At 42.6% G+C, this 17,257-nt stretch overlaps 1 protein-coding gene across 4 annotated transcripts in view; it reads right to left on the bottom strand.

Annotated features, from left to right (window-relative positions):
• SLCO2B1 (solute carrier organic anion transporter family member 2B1) overlaps window positions 1-17,257 on the bottom strand; it is a 97,919-nt gene that overhangs the window by 20,757 nt on the left and 59,905 nt on the right. For all 4 annotated transcript variants that reach the window (XM_048838787.2, XM_048838797.2, XM_075125840.1 and 1 more), the window contains exons 9-11: window positions 8,547-8,711; window positions 5,080-5,272; window positions 4,097-4,256 (exon numbers count right to left, since the gene is read on the bottom strand). In XM_048838787.2, the coding sequence (XP_048694744.1) occupies window positions 4,097-4,256; window positions 5,080-5,272; window positions 8,547-8,711 (518 nt within the window). The remainder of the gene's footprint in view (window positions 1-4,096; window positions 4,257-5,079; window positions 5,273-8,546; window positions 8,712-17,257) is intronic.

Here is a 17,257-nt window from a genome sequence, read left to right as displayed (position 1 = left end):
ATCAGGTTCTGCAGCTGCCAAAGGTCACTGAGAGAAAGCCTGTTTAACTATTATTTTGGCTTGTTGGCTCAGTTCGTCATCACTCTAAAAAAACCAAACCACTCCCCACCTTGCTATCCCGCGGATGTTTTGTATGTTTCTAGATTTTTACCAATGGTCATATCATTGTAGTGCTAAGCAACACTTTCCACTGCTGCTCCAAAAACATGCCAGTAAAAAAACTTGGTGCGAATTAAGAATGAAGTGAATCTAGGATCTTAACCAGCTCCCAGTGAGCCCTCTGAGAATTGGATCAAGCCGTTAGTGCTGGAGAAAATTGCTAGACTGAATTCCTCTAGTTATCCATAGAGGGGTATGGTACAGGCGGCAGCAACGCAGGCCTCCTCAGCCAGACTGCCTTTGTCTTGGCCTGGCGAGCTCAGTTGCCATCCCATTGAATCTCTGGCTTCTTTGCTGAGACAGCCACGAGACGCGCCAACCATTATGTAATAATGTCCAATTTCTCCACTTAAGAACTGGATTGTTACCACCAACACAATGGGGTCCCAATCCACGACTGGAACTCCTAGGTGCTACCATTATACAAATAAATAGTTAGAATCGTAGGACTGGAAGGGACCTAGAGGTCATCTAGTCCAGTGCCCTGCACTTATGGCAAGACTAAGTATTATCTAGACCATCCCGGACAGGTGTTTGTCTAACGTGCTCTCAAAAATCTCCAGTGATGAAGATTCCACAATCTCCCGAAGCAATTTATGCCAGTGCTTAACCACTCTGACCGTTAGGAATTTTTTCCTAATATCCAATATAAACTGCCCTTGCTGCAAATTAAGCCCATTGCTTCTTGTCCTGTTCTCAGAGGTTAGGAAGAACAATTCTCCCTCCTCCTTGTAACAACCTTTTATTTACTTGAAAACTGTTATCATGTCCCCTCTTCTTTTTTCCATACTAACCAAACCCAACTTTTTCAATCTTCCCTCATATGTCATTATTTCTAGACCTTTAATAATTTTTCTTCCTCTTCTTTGGTCTTTCTCCAATTTCCCCACATCTTTCCTGAAATGTGGCACTCAGAACTGGAGTAGAGCGGAAGAATTACTTCTCGTGTCTTGCTTACAACATTCCTACTAATACATCCCAGAATGATGTTTGCTTTTTTTTGCAACAGTGTTACACTGTTGACTCATATTTATCTTGTGGTCCATTCTGACCCCTAGATCTCTTTCCACAGTACTCCTTCCTAGACAGTAATTTACCATTTTGTATGTGTGCAACTGATTGTTCCTTCCTAAGTGGAGTACTTTGCATTTGTCCTTATTGAATTTCATCCTATTTACTTCAGACCATTTCTCCAGTTTGTCCAGATCATTTTGATTTATAATCCTATCCTCCAAATCACTTGCAATCCCTCCCAGCTTGGTATCATCCACAAACTTTATAAGTGTACTCTCTATGCCATTATCTAAATAATTGATGAAGATATTGAGTAGAACCAGACCCAGAACTGATCCCTGTGGGACCCCACTCATTATGCCCTTCCAGCATGATTGTGAACCACTGATAACTACTGTCTGGGAATGGTTTTCCAACCAGTTATGCATCCACCTTATAGTAGCTCCATCTAGGTTGCATTTCCCTAGTTTTGTTTTTGAGAAGGTCATGCAAGACAGTATCAAAAGCTTTACTAAAGTCAAGATATACCATGTCTACTGCTTCCCCCCTATCCACAAGGCTTGTTACCCTGTCAAAGAAAGATATTAGGATGGTGTGACATGATTTGTTCTTGTCAAATCCATGCTGACTGTTACTTATCACCGTATTATCTTATAGATATTTGCAAATTGATTACTTAATTACTTGCTCCATTATCTTTCCAGGTGCAGAAATTAAGATGACTTGTCTGTAATTCCCCGGGTTGTTCTTATTTCCCTTTTTATAGATTGGCACTGTATTTGCCCTTTTCCAGTCCTCTGGAATCTCTCCCATCTTCCATGACTTTTCAAAGATAATCGCTAATGACTCAGATATCTCCTCAGTCATCTCCTTGAGTATTCTAGGATGCATTTCATCAGGCCCTGGTGACATGAAGACATCTAACTTGTCTAAGTAATTTTTAACTTGTTCTTTCCCTATTTTAGCCTCTGATCCTACCTCATTTTCACTGGCATTCACTATGTTAGATGTCCAATCACCACCAACCTTCTTGGTGAAAACCGAAAAAAAAGAAGTCATTAAGCACCTCTGCCATTTCCACATTTTCTGTTATTGTTTCCCCCCACCCTCCATTGAGTAACGGTCCTATCCTGTCTTTGGACTTCCTCTTGCTTCTAATGTATTTGTAAAATGTTTTCTTGCTACCCTTTATGTCTCTAGCTTGCTTGATCTCATTTTGTGCCTTGGCCCTTCTAATTTTGTCCCTACATACTTGCGTTATTTGTTTACATTCATCTTTTGTAATTTGACTTAGTTTTCACTTTTTGTAGGACTCTTTTTTGATTTTTAGATCATTGAAGATCTCCTGGTTAAGCCAGGGGGGTCTCTTGCCATAATTCCTATCTTTCCAATGCAGTGGGATAGTTTGCTCTTGTGACCTTAATAATGTCTCTTTGAAAAACTGCCAACTGTCTTCAATTATTTTTGACTTGCTTCCCATGGGATCTTACCTACCATCTCCCTGAGTTTGCTAAAGTTTGCCTTCTTGAAATCCATTATCTTTATTTGCTGTTCTCCCTCCTACATTCCTTAGAATCATGAAATCTACCATTTCATGATCACTTTCACCCAAGCTGCCTTCCACTTTCAAATTCTCAACCAGCTCCTCCCTCTTTGTCAAAATCAAATCTAGAACAAAATCAAACCTAGAACAGCCTCTCCCCTAGTAGCTTTCTCCAGCTTCTGAAATAAAAACTTGTCTCCAATACATTCCAAGAACTTGTTGGATAATCTGTGCCCTGCTGTGTTATTTCCCCAACAGATGTCTGGGTAGTTGAAGTCCCCCATCACCACCAAGTCCTGTGCTTTGGATGATTTTGTTAGTTGACTGGAACTCCTACGTGCTACAATTATACAAATACATAATAATAATAACAACTCATTTCTCATGAGCCACTGCTCAGCCATCAGATGGTAACAACTTTCAGCCACTGCTGACACCATTACCAAACCTATCCACCTCTGGGCACTAACCCCATTATGATATGAGTGCATCACTAGCTCGTACACCATGGTCCCCACTGCATTACCAAAGCTCTCTATATCTATTTATGGCCATCCCATAGTGTAGTTACACTACAAGAAAACACAATTATGAAAAGGGCCCTTTTAAGGGACGACTTGTGAGGTGAGCACAGCAAACCCTGGCACTGTGACTGCCAAAAACCAGTGGGTGCCTTTGAAAAGCATAGACTATATTAAAGATTAAATAAAGGCCCCAATAGCAAAACCTGAGCTGATTAAAAGCAGTAGAAGTGGGAAACATACTTTGCTTGCCTGATCTTTCTGAAAACTCATTGTTCACTGTCATTTTGAATGCTATACTTGCAGAAGTATTGCCCCGAACAAGGCATTGAACTACAAATTTCAGCAAAACACTGGAGAGTGCTTAAGAGGATACAGCTCTGCCAAGAGTTTCCTGGGACTTTCCATTTGTCCTCTGTCAGCACGACTTTCAGCAGTGATGCAAAGAGATGGCATCTAGGAGGCATGGGAGAGTCCAATTCACAGTAAAGATGGAGGCTATGTCTACACTTAAACCACTACAACAACACAACCGCACCGCTGCTGCTGCACCTCTGCAGACACTCACTACAGTGACGGGAAAGGGGTAGTAGCTCTCTGAGAGGTGGTAGCTGGATAATAAAAGATTTTTTTCCATCCACTTAGCACTGTCTACACCAGGGCACTTAACTATGCTGCTCAGGGAGAGCTGGGTTGACCTAACTTCTTAGTGTAGATCTGGCCAAAGATTTTCTTGCTACACAGAGGATCTAAACAGTATCACTGAATTATCAGCATTGATCTTTGCCTTGGACTCTGACTCATTACCAATGCGAAGTCAGGGCTTTAGTGCTGAGTGAAGAAAAAAAACTTTACTCACCAGAACTTTATTTTCAACCACATCAGAGTTTACAACTTCACAGCCAGCAAAACATGGAGAGATGTATTCAATCCCATCAGCCCCACATATAGGGTTATAGGCCTTATCGAGGCAGTTGCATTTACTGTTACATTCAAAAGAGTGTTGTCCATCACCAGAGCTACAGTAGAAGGAAAGATATGACTATATTAATATAGGTTTCAGAGTATATTAATATATACATTGTGGGTTTATGTAGCATACCATATATATGTAGATATTAGAGAACAAGAGCTTGCTTGCTTAACACTGAAAGTGTGAATTTGTGGACTCTGCCAAACCCACAGAAAATATAATTTCCATAGATTAATTCCTGTACCTCTAAAAAAAAAACTCTCAAAAGTTTGAAAGTCTGGCCATGAACAAAGCATGCAGCCACTTATATTCGTGCCATATATTTCTCCTGCTATTACCACCCCATGCAAGTGGAACTTAGCAGCTCATGAGAACTAATGGTACCACATCAGGAATATGTAAAAGTAAAAAATTCCCAATTCAGAATTCATATTTTCTTCTTTAGTATCACTGTGTGTGAGCAGGTTCCTTCTGCTCTAAACTACAGTCCACACACTGAGTAGTCAAAACTTGCCTCCTACCAGGGGTCTCTTTTTCTTAATAGAGGGTAAGGGTCTGCCTGCATTTCAGCATGTAGAGAGGTGGCCATTATTTCAAAAATATTCTCTCCATGTTAACATCTTCGTAAATTATCAACCAGTGAATGATGAGTCAAGCATTTTCCAGTACGAATTTTTGATTTTGAATTATTTGTGATAAAGTTAATTAAACTTGTGGGGTTTGTGACCTTTTCATGGATTTTTTTTTGGTTTAATTCCTGTGTAAACTTTGTGCAGTGCACGTGGAAAGGGACAGTTTATAAATCAATCAGTCAGTCAATGAAAATGTGTCCGAGGGCCAACCTTATGGTCTATATTTACGAGTGGTACCTTCGTCTGTAGTTAAGGCCAGCAACTTTCTGTGTAGGGCAGCCCAGGAAGAGGAGGGGAAAGGCAAAGATCACACAGAGGAGCATGCCGATGACACACATGATGCCACACTGTTTCAGAGTCATTTGGAACTTCTTCATGATGGCTCCACCTGCCACTATTCCAACCATTGCCCCAGGGATGTTCACAGAACCTTGGGAACAGAAACAAGAGCAAGAGAGTTAAGATCCAAATATCCGTGATAATATTTCAACACCTTCCAGTCAATGCAGAACATAGTAAATGGATTAAATGGTAACTGTTAGATCTCAAAATGTAATTGTAAAAAATAATTCCCTGTTTTTTCATGTTATCTTTCATCAGTAGATCTCAAAGCACTTTACAAAGGAAGTAAGCATCATGTCTCCATTTTACAGAGGGAGAATCTAAGTGAAGTCACTTGCCCAAGGTTACCCCACAGACCAATGGCAGAACCAAGAATAGAACCCATGTCTCCTGTGGCCCAACCCAGGGCTCTCCCCATGAGGCTCACTGTCTCCTGTAGGAGGGAATGGGAAATCATCATCCAGTGGGGGGAATTTCTACCAGCAGGCTCTGTTCTTGGTTCTGTGCTATTTGATATGTTTATCAATGATCTGGAAGAGACCATACAATCATAGCTGGGAAAGTTTGCAGATGACACCCGAATTGGTGGAGTGATAAATAATGAAAAGGACATGTCAGTTTTACAAAGCCATTTGGATCACATGATAATTTGGGCTCACCTGAACAACATCCATTTTAGTACAACTAAATTGAAGTGAGCTGTAGCTCACGAAAGCTCATGCTCAAATAAATTGGTTAGTCTCTAAGGTGCTACAAGTACTCCTTTTCTTTTTGCGAATACAGACTAACACGGCTGTTACTCTGAAACCTAAATTAAGATCATACATCAAAGTGGGAGACTGTACTTTGGAAAGCAGTGGCTGAGAAAAGGACTTAGCAGTCATGGTGGATAACCAATTGAATATGAGTTCCCAGAGTGAAGCAGTGGCTGAGAGAGCAAACATGACCCTTGGATGTATCAGCAGGGGATAATTGCATAAAAGTAGGGATCTGGTCTGACCTCTGTATATAGCATGATTGAGATCCTTACCAGATTACCATTTCAGTTCTGGTGTTTACTCTCTAAAATATCTAACTCTCTACTCCAGTCCCATCTCCTTCTGTCCAAACTAAAATTTCCCTTGTCTCTCTGACATCTCCTCGTGGGTGACTAGCCATCAGCTCAAGCTCAGCATGACTGGGAACGGTTTTCCAACCAGTTATGTATCCGCCTTATAGTAGCTCCATCTAGGTTGCATTTCCCTAGTTTTGTTTTTGAGAAGGTCATGCAAGACAGTATCAAAAGCTTTACTAAAGTCAAGATATACCATGTCTACCGCTTCCCCCCTATCCACAAGGCTTGTTACCCTGTCAAAGAAAGATATCAGGATGGTGTGACATGATTTGTTCTTGGCAAATCCATGCTGACTGTTACTTATCACCATATTATCTTATAGATATTTGCAAATTGATTACTTAATTACTTGCTCCATTATCTTTCCAGGTACAGAAATTAAGCTGACTGGTCTGTAATTCCCCGAGTTGTTCTTATTTCCCTTTTCATAGATTGGCACTATATTTGCCCTTTTCCAGTCCTCTGGAATCTCTCCTGTCTTCCATGACTTTTCAAAGATATTTGCTAATGACTCAGATATCTTCTCTGTCAGCTCCTTGAGTATTCTAGGATGCATTTCATCAGGCCCTGGTGACATGATGACATCTCAGAGCTCTTAAAATATTTTAGTTACTTCTCAGTCACACTTCCTTCTGGGGAACTAGGCCCTTAATATTTAACACTCTTCCCTGACATCTGTGCTCAAACACCATCCACAGTTGAGTTCCTTTTACCACATCTTAAGTCAAAGATAATCAGGCCTTTGCTGGGTGGACCATAGGGTGTGGAATACACTTCTGATTTCTTTCACTACCCTCCAGGAACTAAAAACAGTGAAGAGCGATTAAGCAAATTCACTCAGGTTGTAATACCTCCCAAGAGGTACCATCCCCTGGAGAGGCTCGCATATACTGGTTCAAACTGGATTTTCTAGAGAACCAATTGACAAAGAAAGGACTTTTGGATAAAGAGCCTGAGTCTAAAATGAGTCAGGGCCTTCCTTCTGATCCAGCAAATGGACAGCACCTTCTGTCTAAAGGAAGGGCCCCAATCCTTAGGGAAGGGTTGGAAGGACTGACACCAACCAGAGCCTTTGTGGAGATGATGGTGGTGATCTCTGATAAGCTTATTAGAATGAGTGTAGGTTCTTTATTGTTTGTAATATGTTTTCTCTGTAATGCTTTCACCTTAAGAATAAATGTGCTTGCTTAGAAAGGGCTGTGTAGTAACTTAAAACCATGTGAAATTATTCTGTTTATAGCTTCTGAGGAGAAAAGCAAAGGAAGCCTGCTCAGGCGGTCTGACTTGCTGAGGAATTCACAGTGTAAGCAAAGAACTGTACAGCCTGGAAATACGCTAGTTAGGAGGGAGTGAGATGTGTGTCTCTGCACAAAAGAGGCCATGGCTGGGGAGCTGAAAGCCTGAGAGCGGGTGCCCTTGCTAAACCATGGAGTGGGAATACAGTTGCAGTTGCCCTGAACTCTGATATCATCTTACTTTGATTTCTCCACACATGAAGAGCAAACAGATGGGACCACCTTTTTGTTCTGTGTTTAGACAACACGTAACACAATGGGGTGCTGGTCCTTGACTGGTGCTCCTAGGCACTATCATCATACAAATAAATAATATAATAATAACTTTTATTCCTAATGATTTTTATTTTAGTTTAAGAGGACACAGAATATCCATCCCTCCCCCCAGCCAACGTTTGCATCTGAGAATATATCTGAGAGAGGGAGATTTCATTGGCCTGAGTCCACATGAAAGAGTTAAAGGTGCAGTAAACAGAAAGAGAGTTATAGCATTTAAATAGATAGGTGCACCATATATCTATTTATCAAAGGGGACACTGAGGCACAAACACCTTATGTGGCTTGCCCAGAGTCACATAACTAGGTCAATGGAAGAGAAAGGAGCAGAATTCAAGAGTCCAATTCCTGTGAGATAACTACTAGAAAAACTCCCTCTGCAAAACTGTATGCTCTTCAGTCAGTTTCAGGGAATGCTGAATATACTTTTGTAGACCTGTTCCTGAGCTACTTTGTAAATGAGCCCCACCCATCTCCAGCCTTACCTCGCTTCTGAGCAGATCAGACCGTATGTAGCTGGTTGCTGTCATGTAAACTGGGTTTTGTTTGAGTTTTGCTGTCTCCTATGTAAAATTCCATTGAGTTTGGGGTAGCCTATCAGGAAACAAGGGCTTCAGTGTTCCCTAGCATGTTCAGTAAGAGCTGGAATGTTTCCAGTAGTAACAGGTAGTACTTACCTATGATCATATTGGCAAATGATGCAGTGAGGGAGAACTGCCTCTCCAGGAATTTGCCCATGAATGTTGCTAAACCGGCAACCATGGCGGACAGATTGACTTGGGCCAAAACCACCAGCAGATAGACTGGATGCCGGAGATTTCTCAACAAAATCAGAGGAAAGACTGAAATGAAAAGGAGAATTAGTAACAAAAACATATTTATATACAGAGCTGGCTGCAAAAGGGAAGTTCCATCTCATGGCAGGTTAGCATGCATCCCGCTACCATTATAATACTTAGAATTATATAATACAGTGATAACAGTAGTAATAATATAAGAGAGACAACTAGCGAGGAGGTGTGTGAAACAGATACTGGAAATTAGTTAAGTGACACAGCATTGGTTCCAGGTCAGCCAGCACACATACACAAAACTATTGAGCCAACTACCGTGCTAATAAATCTTTAACAGCTATGGCGGAAATTGGAAAAGGGGGGCAGCAAGGAGCATCTCCATATCTATTGAATAGACTTGATTAACTGATGATAACACCTTTTCATATTTATCAGCTGCTGAAACACACACACATTAAGACCTTCAAATGGTATTTACTACAGTTCTAAACATGCACACACATATCAACTATAAAAGACCTGAGTTAATGCAACATCAAGTTTTTAAATGCGTGAGTCAGGACATTCAGAGTTAAGGTTCTTAAAGCACCCCTACTGTGTCCCCTTATATGCGTGGATTGCAATAGGGTCTTTCATTATGTGAACACACTGGATGTAATGCACTTTTGTAGCCGTGTTCACCCCAGGATCTCCAAGTGCGTTACAAAAGGTGGTTAAGTATCATTTTCCTCTCTGTGTGGCTGGAGAAACTGGCACAGCGAGGTTAAGGGCAAGACTGTGCCATTTCCATGCAACACTGCATTGTGGTGCAGCCCCCTCCCTGAGCTTCCTGCTTTACAGGTGGGTGTGTATATTTGGAGGTGGAACCATCTTTTAGGGTGATGTAGCCTTCACCTTGCCATGATGTGCATGGCCTGCTCCATGGAGTGGGAAGGCACAAGCCTGATCTTCCCCCTTTTTGAGTGTATTGTGCCCTTAGGAAGGCAGATGTGGGGAATAGTATGGAGTGCAGGGACTGTGAATACATCAGGATCTTGTGCTGGGTACAGGGAAGGGAACCCATGCAGCTGCCAGTCACAATCTTGTCTGTGGTTTGCCCAGGGTCACCAGGTAAGACAGTGAGAGAGTCAGGAGAAGCACCTAGGAGTCTGGGCTCCCAGGGCCCTGTTCTCACCACTAGCTCATATGTATGGATTGTTATTTGTTACTTATATAGCACATTAGATTTTCCTGGTGCCTAATGAATCAAAGGAATGACCAAAGGCCAGTTCATGATCTCAGCTGAACCACTGCAAATGCAGAGCTCCAATGGCTTCAGTGGATTTACTGTGAACTTGCTGTGAGTGAGATCAGAATGGGAACCAGAGTCTCTTTCCCTTAAAATCTAGGGGCCAAAGTCTGAGGTTCTTATTTCATTTGTATTGAGTTCTTACTTGGGTGAGCTCACTCTGCAGTGAATGGGAGTTCTCATAGAGAAGAAATGAGTAGAAAGAGAGAAAATGCCTCAGAATATGGTTCCTTGTATAGTATGTATCTCACACAGCCCAGTGTTGTTTTGTTATTTGCCTGTGCATTTCCTTTCCTTGTGCTTCCTGCAAGGCCTCTGTTATAAGGAACTCAGAAAGCAGCTGTGAAGTTGTAAAAGGTTTATTTCCTTGTTCACTGCTGCTGCAATTCCGGCATCCTTTTCTTTTGATCATAAAAAAATACATTTTTGATTACAGACAAGAAAAACTAAGAAGAACACCCTAGGGGCTGCACTCCTTCCTTGCTCTGCAATGCAGAGGAGAAACCAGTTTCACCTGCACAGCCCAGGCACCAGAACAAACAATCCCCTCGAACGAGGAATCAGAAAAAATGGATAACACCCACCATCGGGAGCACTGCAATTTCCAATTCTGTTCCCATTCTGTTCAGTCCAGCAGTGTGAAAGTTGTCTTTCCTACTCAGTAGGAACCTCTTGTCCCAGTCATGCCTCTACCATCCTATAAATAGTAAAGTTTCTTGCAACGCTCTGTATATCTTTGTGTCAACTAAATAAAACATAGCTGAAGATCCCTTCCAGACCAACACTAAATTGTTTTCCCAGATGTGGAATTTAGTGTGTGAGAATAATGCCAAGGGTCGCAACAAATGTGTGCCGTGAATTCAGGAAGTCTGAGCAACTCACAAATGATGGGAAAATGCCTAGCACCTTTTCCAAAATGAGGGCAAGCTGTGGTCTAACATCCTGAGTCGGCGTGTGTCTGGGATCTAAAGCCATTTGGCTAGACACATTCTATCACCATAATATCACAGAATCCAAAATGTTATGCATAACAGACTTTTTACCTCACGCTATAATCTTAACTCTGATCCCTGGAGCCACTAGAAATAAATTTTAAATGTGGGTCAGTGTGGGCGGCCCCTCAATAAGCAGAGACAATGACTATGCCATGTTCTGTGTTGTGACCCATCATTTGCCAGCATTTTTCTTCACCACTGGCAATTCTTTTAAATCAAGATTGGAATTTTTCTCCTAAAAGCTATGCTCTAGTTCAGATAGGAATTAATTCAGGAAAGTTTTGTGGCCTGTGTTATACAGGAAATCAGACTAAATGACCACAGTGGTCCCTTCTGGCCTTAAAAAAGCGATGACTCTGAAGGCACTAAAATTGCCCTTCGCGGTCTTAGGAGTAGCTGTGTTAAATGGTACTGGGACTAAATCGCAACAGATTGCCAGAGTTGACCCTGTCAGATGTGGTGAGGTGCATCTGCCCTCTAGGGATCAGGGATCCCTCATTTCTGCACTGAGTTATGTAAGTCATCCAAGCAGAGGACCACAGTGGTTTATCCTTGCCGTGAGGATTTGTACTAGTAACATCTCACAACTCTGGGATGCAGAGAAGGCACAGTGGTCAATTGTAGGCCAGGTGTAGCTAACTCCTGGTCACTATGGGTATGTCTACACCGCAGTTAGACATGTGACAGCTGACTAGAGCTCTTGGGGGGTCAGGCTACAGGCCTGTTTAATTGCAGTGTAGATGTTCAGCCTGAGCTCTGGGACCCTCCCACCTCTCAGGGTCCTAGAATCTGGGCTTCAGCCCAAGCCCGAACATCTACACTGCAGTTAAACAGCCCCTTAGCCCAAACTCCGTGAGTCCGAGTCAGCTGGCACAGGCCAGCCATGGTTTTTTTATTGCAGCGTAGACATATCCTAAGCCTGACGAAATGAAATGTTCGCCTTAATGAAGACAAGGTGTAATAGTTTCTCCTATCGCACTCATGTACGCTGTCCCTGCTTTGTTCAGTATTATATGGGAGGTTAGAGTGCTGCAGTATTTGTCAGGGGCAGGCTGGGGCGTCACTCAAAGAGGTCAGAGTTAAGGTTGTGGGGTGGGGGTGTTGTGTACTTTCCCCCTATTTCCTGGTTTTCAGAGGTTTCAGTGTGAGGGAACTCTACATTCTGGAAGGGCACAAGTTAGGGGCTTGCGGGCTTATCTCTGCTTTATCGAGAAAGTGGTGAGGTGGGCATCATTAAGGAGCACTCATGGGTGGCTACAAAGGTACTTTCTGGGCTGACCTCTTCGCTCAGCTACCAGCTCCTACCTTCTCCTGGCCACTCTAAAACCCTGGTAGATTTGGAGGGGCCTTTGGAAGGATGATAGAGCTGTGAGGAGTGCATGTACCAGGTGTAGGCAGAGAAAGAGATGAGAGTTGAGCTCCAGAGCCCCTACCTAACAACTGGGCCTAGTGCATGGGACAAGGATTCTGCACACCGATTGGCAGCAGGCAAGGTGGATATGAAGTGCCCCATTCATCTCAGGGGGGTGGTCCCAACTGAATGAGAACTCCCCCTGGTGAGGAATGAAGCCTGAATTATATGTCTGAGAGGTGTGAAATGCTTTATTCATCATAATGGATGGTCTCACCTCCCCTCCTTTGGTCTCAGTGCCCAGGTGCCTTTGCTATGCACTGAGTGTGTCTGTTCTCAGCTCCCTTCCCCCTGTCTCAGCACTGTCTGCCTGGTGCATGCACTAAGTGCACCGTGCCAGGCACAGATATAGCTAGTGCTGCCCCACAGGAGTTTAATGAGCCTCTCCTGTCAGAGAACTGCTTCCTCCTGGCTGGGACTCTCCGGCTGGCCGCTCTGTCATTTTCTATGTGGCCGCTAATACCTCCCATATCTGCTCATCTCTGTACCCCACACTACCCTGCATCTCCTGGGCACAATACTGCCCACCGAGCTGTCCCAGGGACAGATGCTGAACATCCCTCAGTAGAACCACAGACCGTGGAGATGGAAATGACCCTATTGGAAGCTACATCTGAGTCATACATGTACTCCCAGTCACTGTAACGGGAGTACGAAGGTGAAAGGATGTAGCCCAATGCCACCCAGACCATCTGCGCCGCAGCCAAGGCTGCTCCCCGTAGTATTCTGGTTTTTCTAATCTGGAGTAATTATGGTGCTGGAGCTTTGCTAACTTCCCTTGGGTAACTGACCTCATTGTTTGAAAACATCCCCAGTGCCTTGCCTGAATTTTTCCCCATACACCATTTCATCCTCTTATTGTTAGTTACAAGTCATGTAACTGTTTTAGACACAGTTCTTCCCACCCTTGAAATTCACGCCTCAGATATTTGTAAATGGTTATCTTCTCCCTTTGGGCCTGAGCTGGAAGAGTCACAGCACCTACAACTCCCAGTGACTTCCAGAGGAGTTGAGATAGCTCAGCACTGTGCAGGATTGGGTTCTGGAGAAGGAGTCCAGACTGGGGGAGTAAGAGCCCAATTCTGGTCTCACTGAAGTCAATGAAAAAAATCCCATTGACTTCAGTGGTACAAGATCAGACATGTAGGGCCTCATTCTGCTCTCACGTACACCCATGTAACCTCACTGAAGTCAACAGGGCTGAACGGGTGTAGGTGATAGCACGATTTGTTCTTTAATGGTCATTTTCATTTTGTAGCTTTTAAATCAATGGAACAGCTCATCTGGGTATTTCCTTCTGCTCCAGCTGAACTGAGCAATTTAAGGCCCAACTCAGCAAAGCATGGAAGAAGCAATTTAAGCACTTAATTGTTTTGCTGATTAGCAAATGGCCTTAAACATATACTCAAATTCTTTGCTGAATTGCAACATAAACTTGTGGGCAACATGGAATTGTCCCAAAGCTTGGCTCAGCTCCAAGTAGGGTTTTTTTAAGCCATCAGTTTTAAAAGAAAGCTCTTCCCGTTCTCTTCAGGCCAGCAGTGTGAAAGCTAACAGACAGCAGAACACTTTCCACTGGGAATACACTGTGAAATATATCTTCCGTTCCAAAAGAAACATTTCTAATTATAATTGGCATCTGCGAGCTCAGTCCGGTAAATGGCCATCTCTCAGCCCTGTCACTGTGGGAGCCCAGTGCAAAAGCCTGTAAGCCTATTTTGAAAGTGCTTTAATATTAATAATGAACCAAATCCAAAGCGAACTCACTGAAGCCAATGCGTGTTTGCCTGAGTAAAGGCTCAGTAAACACTGGGTCAGGACGGCCTTGAGATCTGGCCCATAAATAATACATAGCACTTACACCTAGAACATTGGATCTTCAAATGTTTATAGAGTGTAGATTTATTAATATTTATATTTACAGAGTGTAAACACTAAGGAGGGAAAGGAATTATTTAGTGTGGGAACCTGGGGATCTAACTACAAGTGATATGATTAAATTAAAAAGGGGAAATTTGGGATGACTATCAGGAAAATCTTCTTGGGTTAAATCCCCATTCAGGTACTGATGCTGCTACCCCTACCCACACTGAGCAGCACCAACACTTAGATTGGTGACCTTCCTGTGTAAATGCTAGTCAGGCATTGGGGCCTTTTTGTGCTGTGTGAAAACAACAACAATGCACTAGCTAATTCAATACAGGGAACAATCTTGTAGCGGCTCCAGGAAGGTGGACTAGAAGGGATAATAGGTCTTTTCCATCTCTAATTCCTATGATTCTCCAAGTTCCAGGTTCCTAGCCCTGTATTCAGATTATTTGTCCACACCCCGCGCCCTCCGTTCATATTGGTTTTAAAGAGAGAAGGCATAATGTGGTATTCAATATTGAATGAGCAAACACTTTATTTAAAGAGTCTCATTTTTTAATGATAGTTAAACCATGGGGAACTGATTTAATGTCTTCTCTTCCACAAGGATGTCACACTCCTGGTGTCAAGCATGATGCCCCACTTCTGCAAGATGGCCACCTGCAGCATTAATGCTCAGGAATGCGGGTTGTAATTAAAAACACTAAAGAGCTACACTTCAGAGTTTCGAAAGGGCAGTAAGCACTCCTCACCCTATGAACTTTTAGACAGTTAAGATGAGCAAAATAGGGCAACTTTCTTGTAAGAAACTACTGATCCTTCTATATATGGCCGTCCAACATCTTGACAGATGAAAGGAGATGTGACAAAACTGATCCATCAGTGGTGCTTAGCAATGGTATGGGAAAAGAGCCTGATGCATGAGTGGCAACCTTCCTACAAAAAGAAAAGGAGGACTTGTGGTACTTAGAGACTAACAAATTTATTTGATCATAAGCTTTCGTGAGCTATACTCACGAAAGCTTATAATCAAATAAATGTGTTAGTCTCTAAGGTGCCACAAGTACTCCTTTTCTTTTTGCGAATACAGACTAACACGGCTGCTACTCTGAAACCTTCCTACAGTGGCTACAGGTCCACTTGCCAAATGGAAGCTGAAGCACACTCTGCTTCCTGGTTCACCTCTGGGCTTTCTGCAGTCTCTCTGCAGTGACTGCACCAGTCTAAAACCGGGTTCTCCAAACTGAGCAATTGTGGGCAGGATTTTCCCAGTTGTCAGTGGGAAAGCTGAATTTCTTGAGGCCTTGCTTGACTTTGTCGCTGTACGAGAGCTTCGGCCTTCCACTGCATTGTGGGCAGTTCTTAAATTGGCCATAGAGCGCAGCCTTCAGAAGACGATCTTAAGGCATACACTCCATGTGTCCCAGCCGGCAAAGTCTGCGAACATCCAGCGTAGTCTGCATAGTCTGTAGGTTGGTTCTCTCAAGGATCTCGTATTGGTGATCTGTTGGTCCCAAGTAACTCCAAAGATTTTTCTAAGACAGTGGAGGTGGAAACTACTCAATCTCTGCTCCTGCTTGGGGTACATAACCCAGGTTTCACAACTGTAAAGGAGGGTACTAAGGACACAAGTCTGATAAATAGACACCTTTGCATTCAGGGTTAGCAACTTGTTGTTCCAAACACATCAGGTAAGTTTGCCAAAGGTAACAGAAGCTTTGCCGATTCTAGCCTCAAGTTCCCTATCAAGGTTAAGTGAGCTGGTAAGAATTAAGCTGAGAGAGCAGAAATGATCCACAGTGTCCAGAGCTTCATTATTGACATAGATTTTAGTGAAATGTCGGTACCTTGTGCCATGACAACTGTTTCCTTGATACTGATTACCATGCCAAACTTCTATATTACTGCATTAAAATGTCAAAACGGCAATGTGGAGTAAAAATTGGATTTTCCCCCCTTTATTTCTCCATCAAATAAATTTCACTCTGCCTCTGTTTCAGCAACAGGAAGTATAAAAATGTATTGATTATTCAGACTGGAGACTCTGCAGCTATTGTGTTTTTATAAGCTGCTGTGCACACAAGACTATTAAAGCAAACAAAACAATAAAGTTTAGCATCAGAAAGAATGAACAAAATAAATAAGACAAATCATAGAAACTGGGGGCAAAATTCTAATCTCAGTTAAACTGGGGATGAGCCATGACTTCGCTGGAGTTACTCCAGATTTAATCCAAATTCTGGTTCCGTTGAAGTTAATTGGTCACTCATATAATGTGTCTGACCAATGTAAAGTGGTACTGGATATCAACATTTTATCTCTCTTTCTACTGTACACACACACCCCTTAACACCCAGGTCTGCCTACTTATAGTCTGCCTACATAGTATCCTATTGGACATCGAGCCCAGAGAGATATCCATTGCTGCTAGTTATTCTGTACTGGAACAAAAGAACAATACTGTCTGAAGAGCTGCAGGCAAACAATGCAGATATCCACTGAACCCAGACAAAAGGGCATAAGGCTCTTATTTAGCCATGATCTAGGAATATCAGATAGTTTAACATATTGGGGCAGAAGTTTTGCAACTGAATGCTGCTGCGATTGTTGCTTTTAGAAATCAGTGTTAAATGCTAACAATGAGCAGGCTATTTGTGTCTCTAGAGTACTGTACCAATAATGCAATCCAGTACTGATTGTCAGCATCACAGCTCTGTAATGCCACTTCCAGTGCAGTCTTTAGTAAGTGTTATTACTTCTTAGTTATGTAGCACTAGCCACTTTACAGTCAGGTCTCTACCTGGAAGATCTTAGAATATAGAATCATAGAATATAGAATCTTAGAATATAGAATCGTAGGGACCTTGAGCGGTCATCTAGTCCAGTCCCCTGCACTCATGGCAGGACTAAGTATATAATATAAGATATACTAAGTATATCTTAAGAGTCTCAGCTCATGCCATAGAGAATGTGGAGGGTTAACAGAGAACTGGAAACAAACAGAAACTGGAAGATGTGAAATTTCAGTAGA

The sequence above is a fragment of the Caretta caretta genome, chromosome 1, assembly GCF_965140235.1.
Source record: "Caretta caretta isolate rCarCar2 chromosome 1, rCarCar1.hap1, whole genome shotgun sequence".
Taxonomy (NCBI): Eukaryota; Metazoa; Chordata; order Testudines; family Cheloniidae; genus Caretta; species Caretta caretta.
This window is presented reverse-complemented; position numbering and strand designations above follow the sequence as displayed.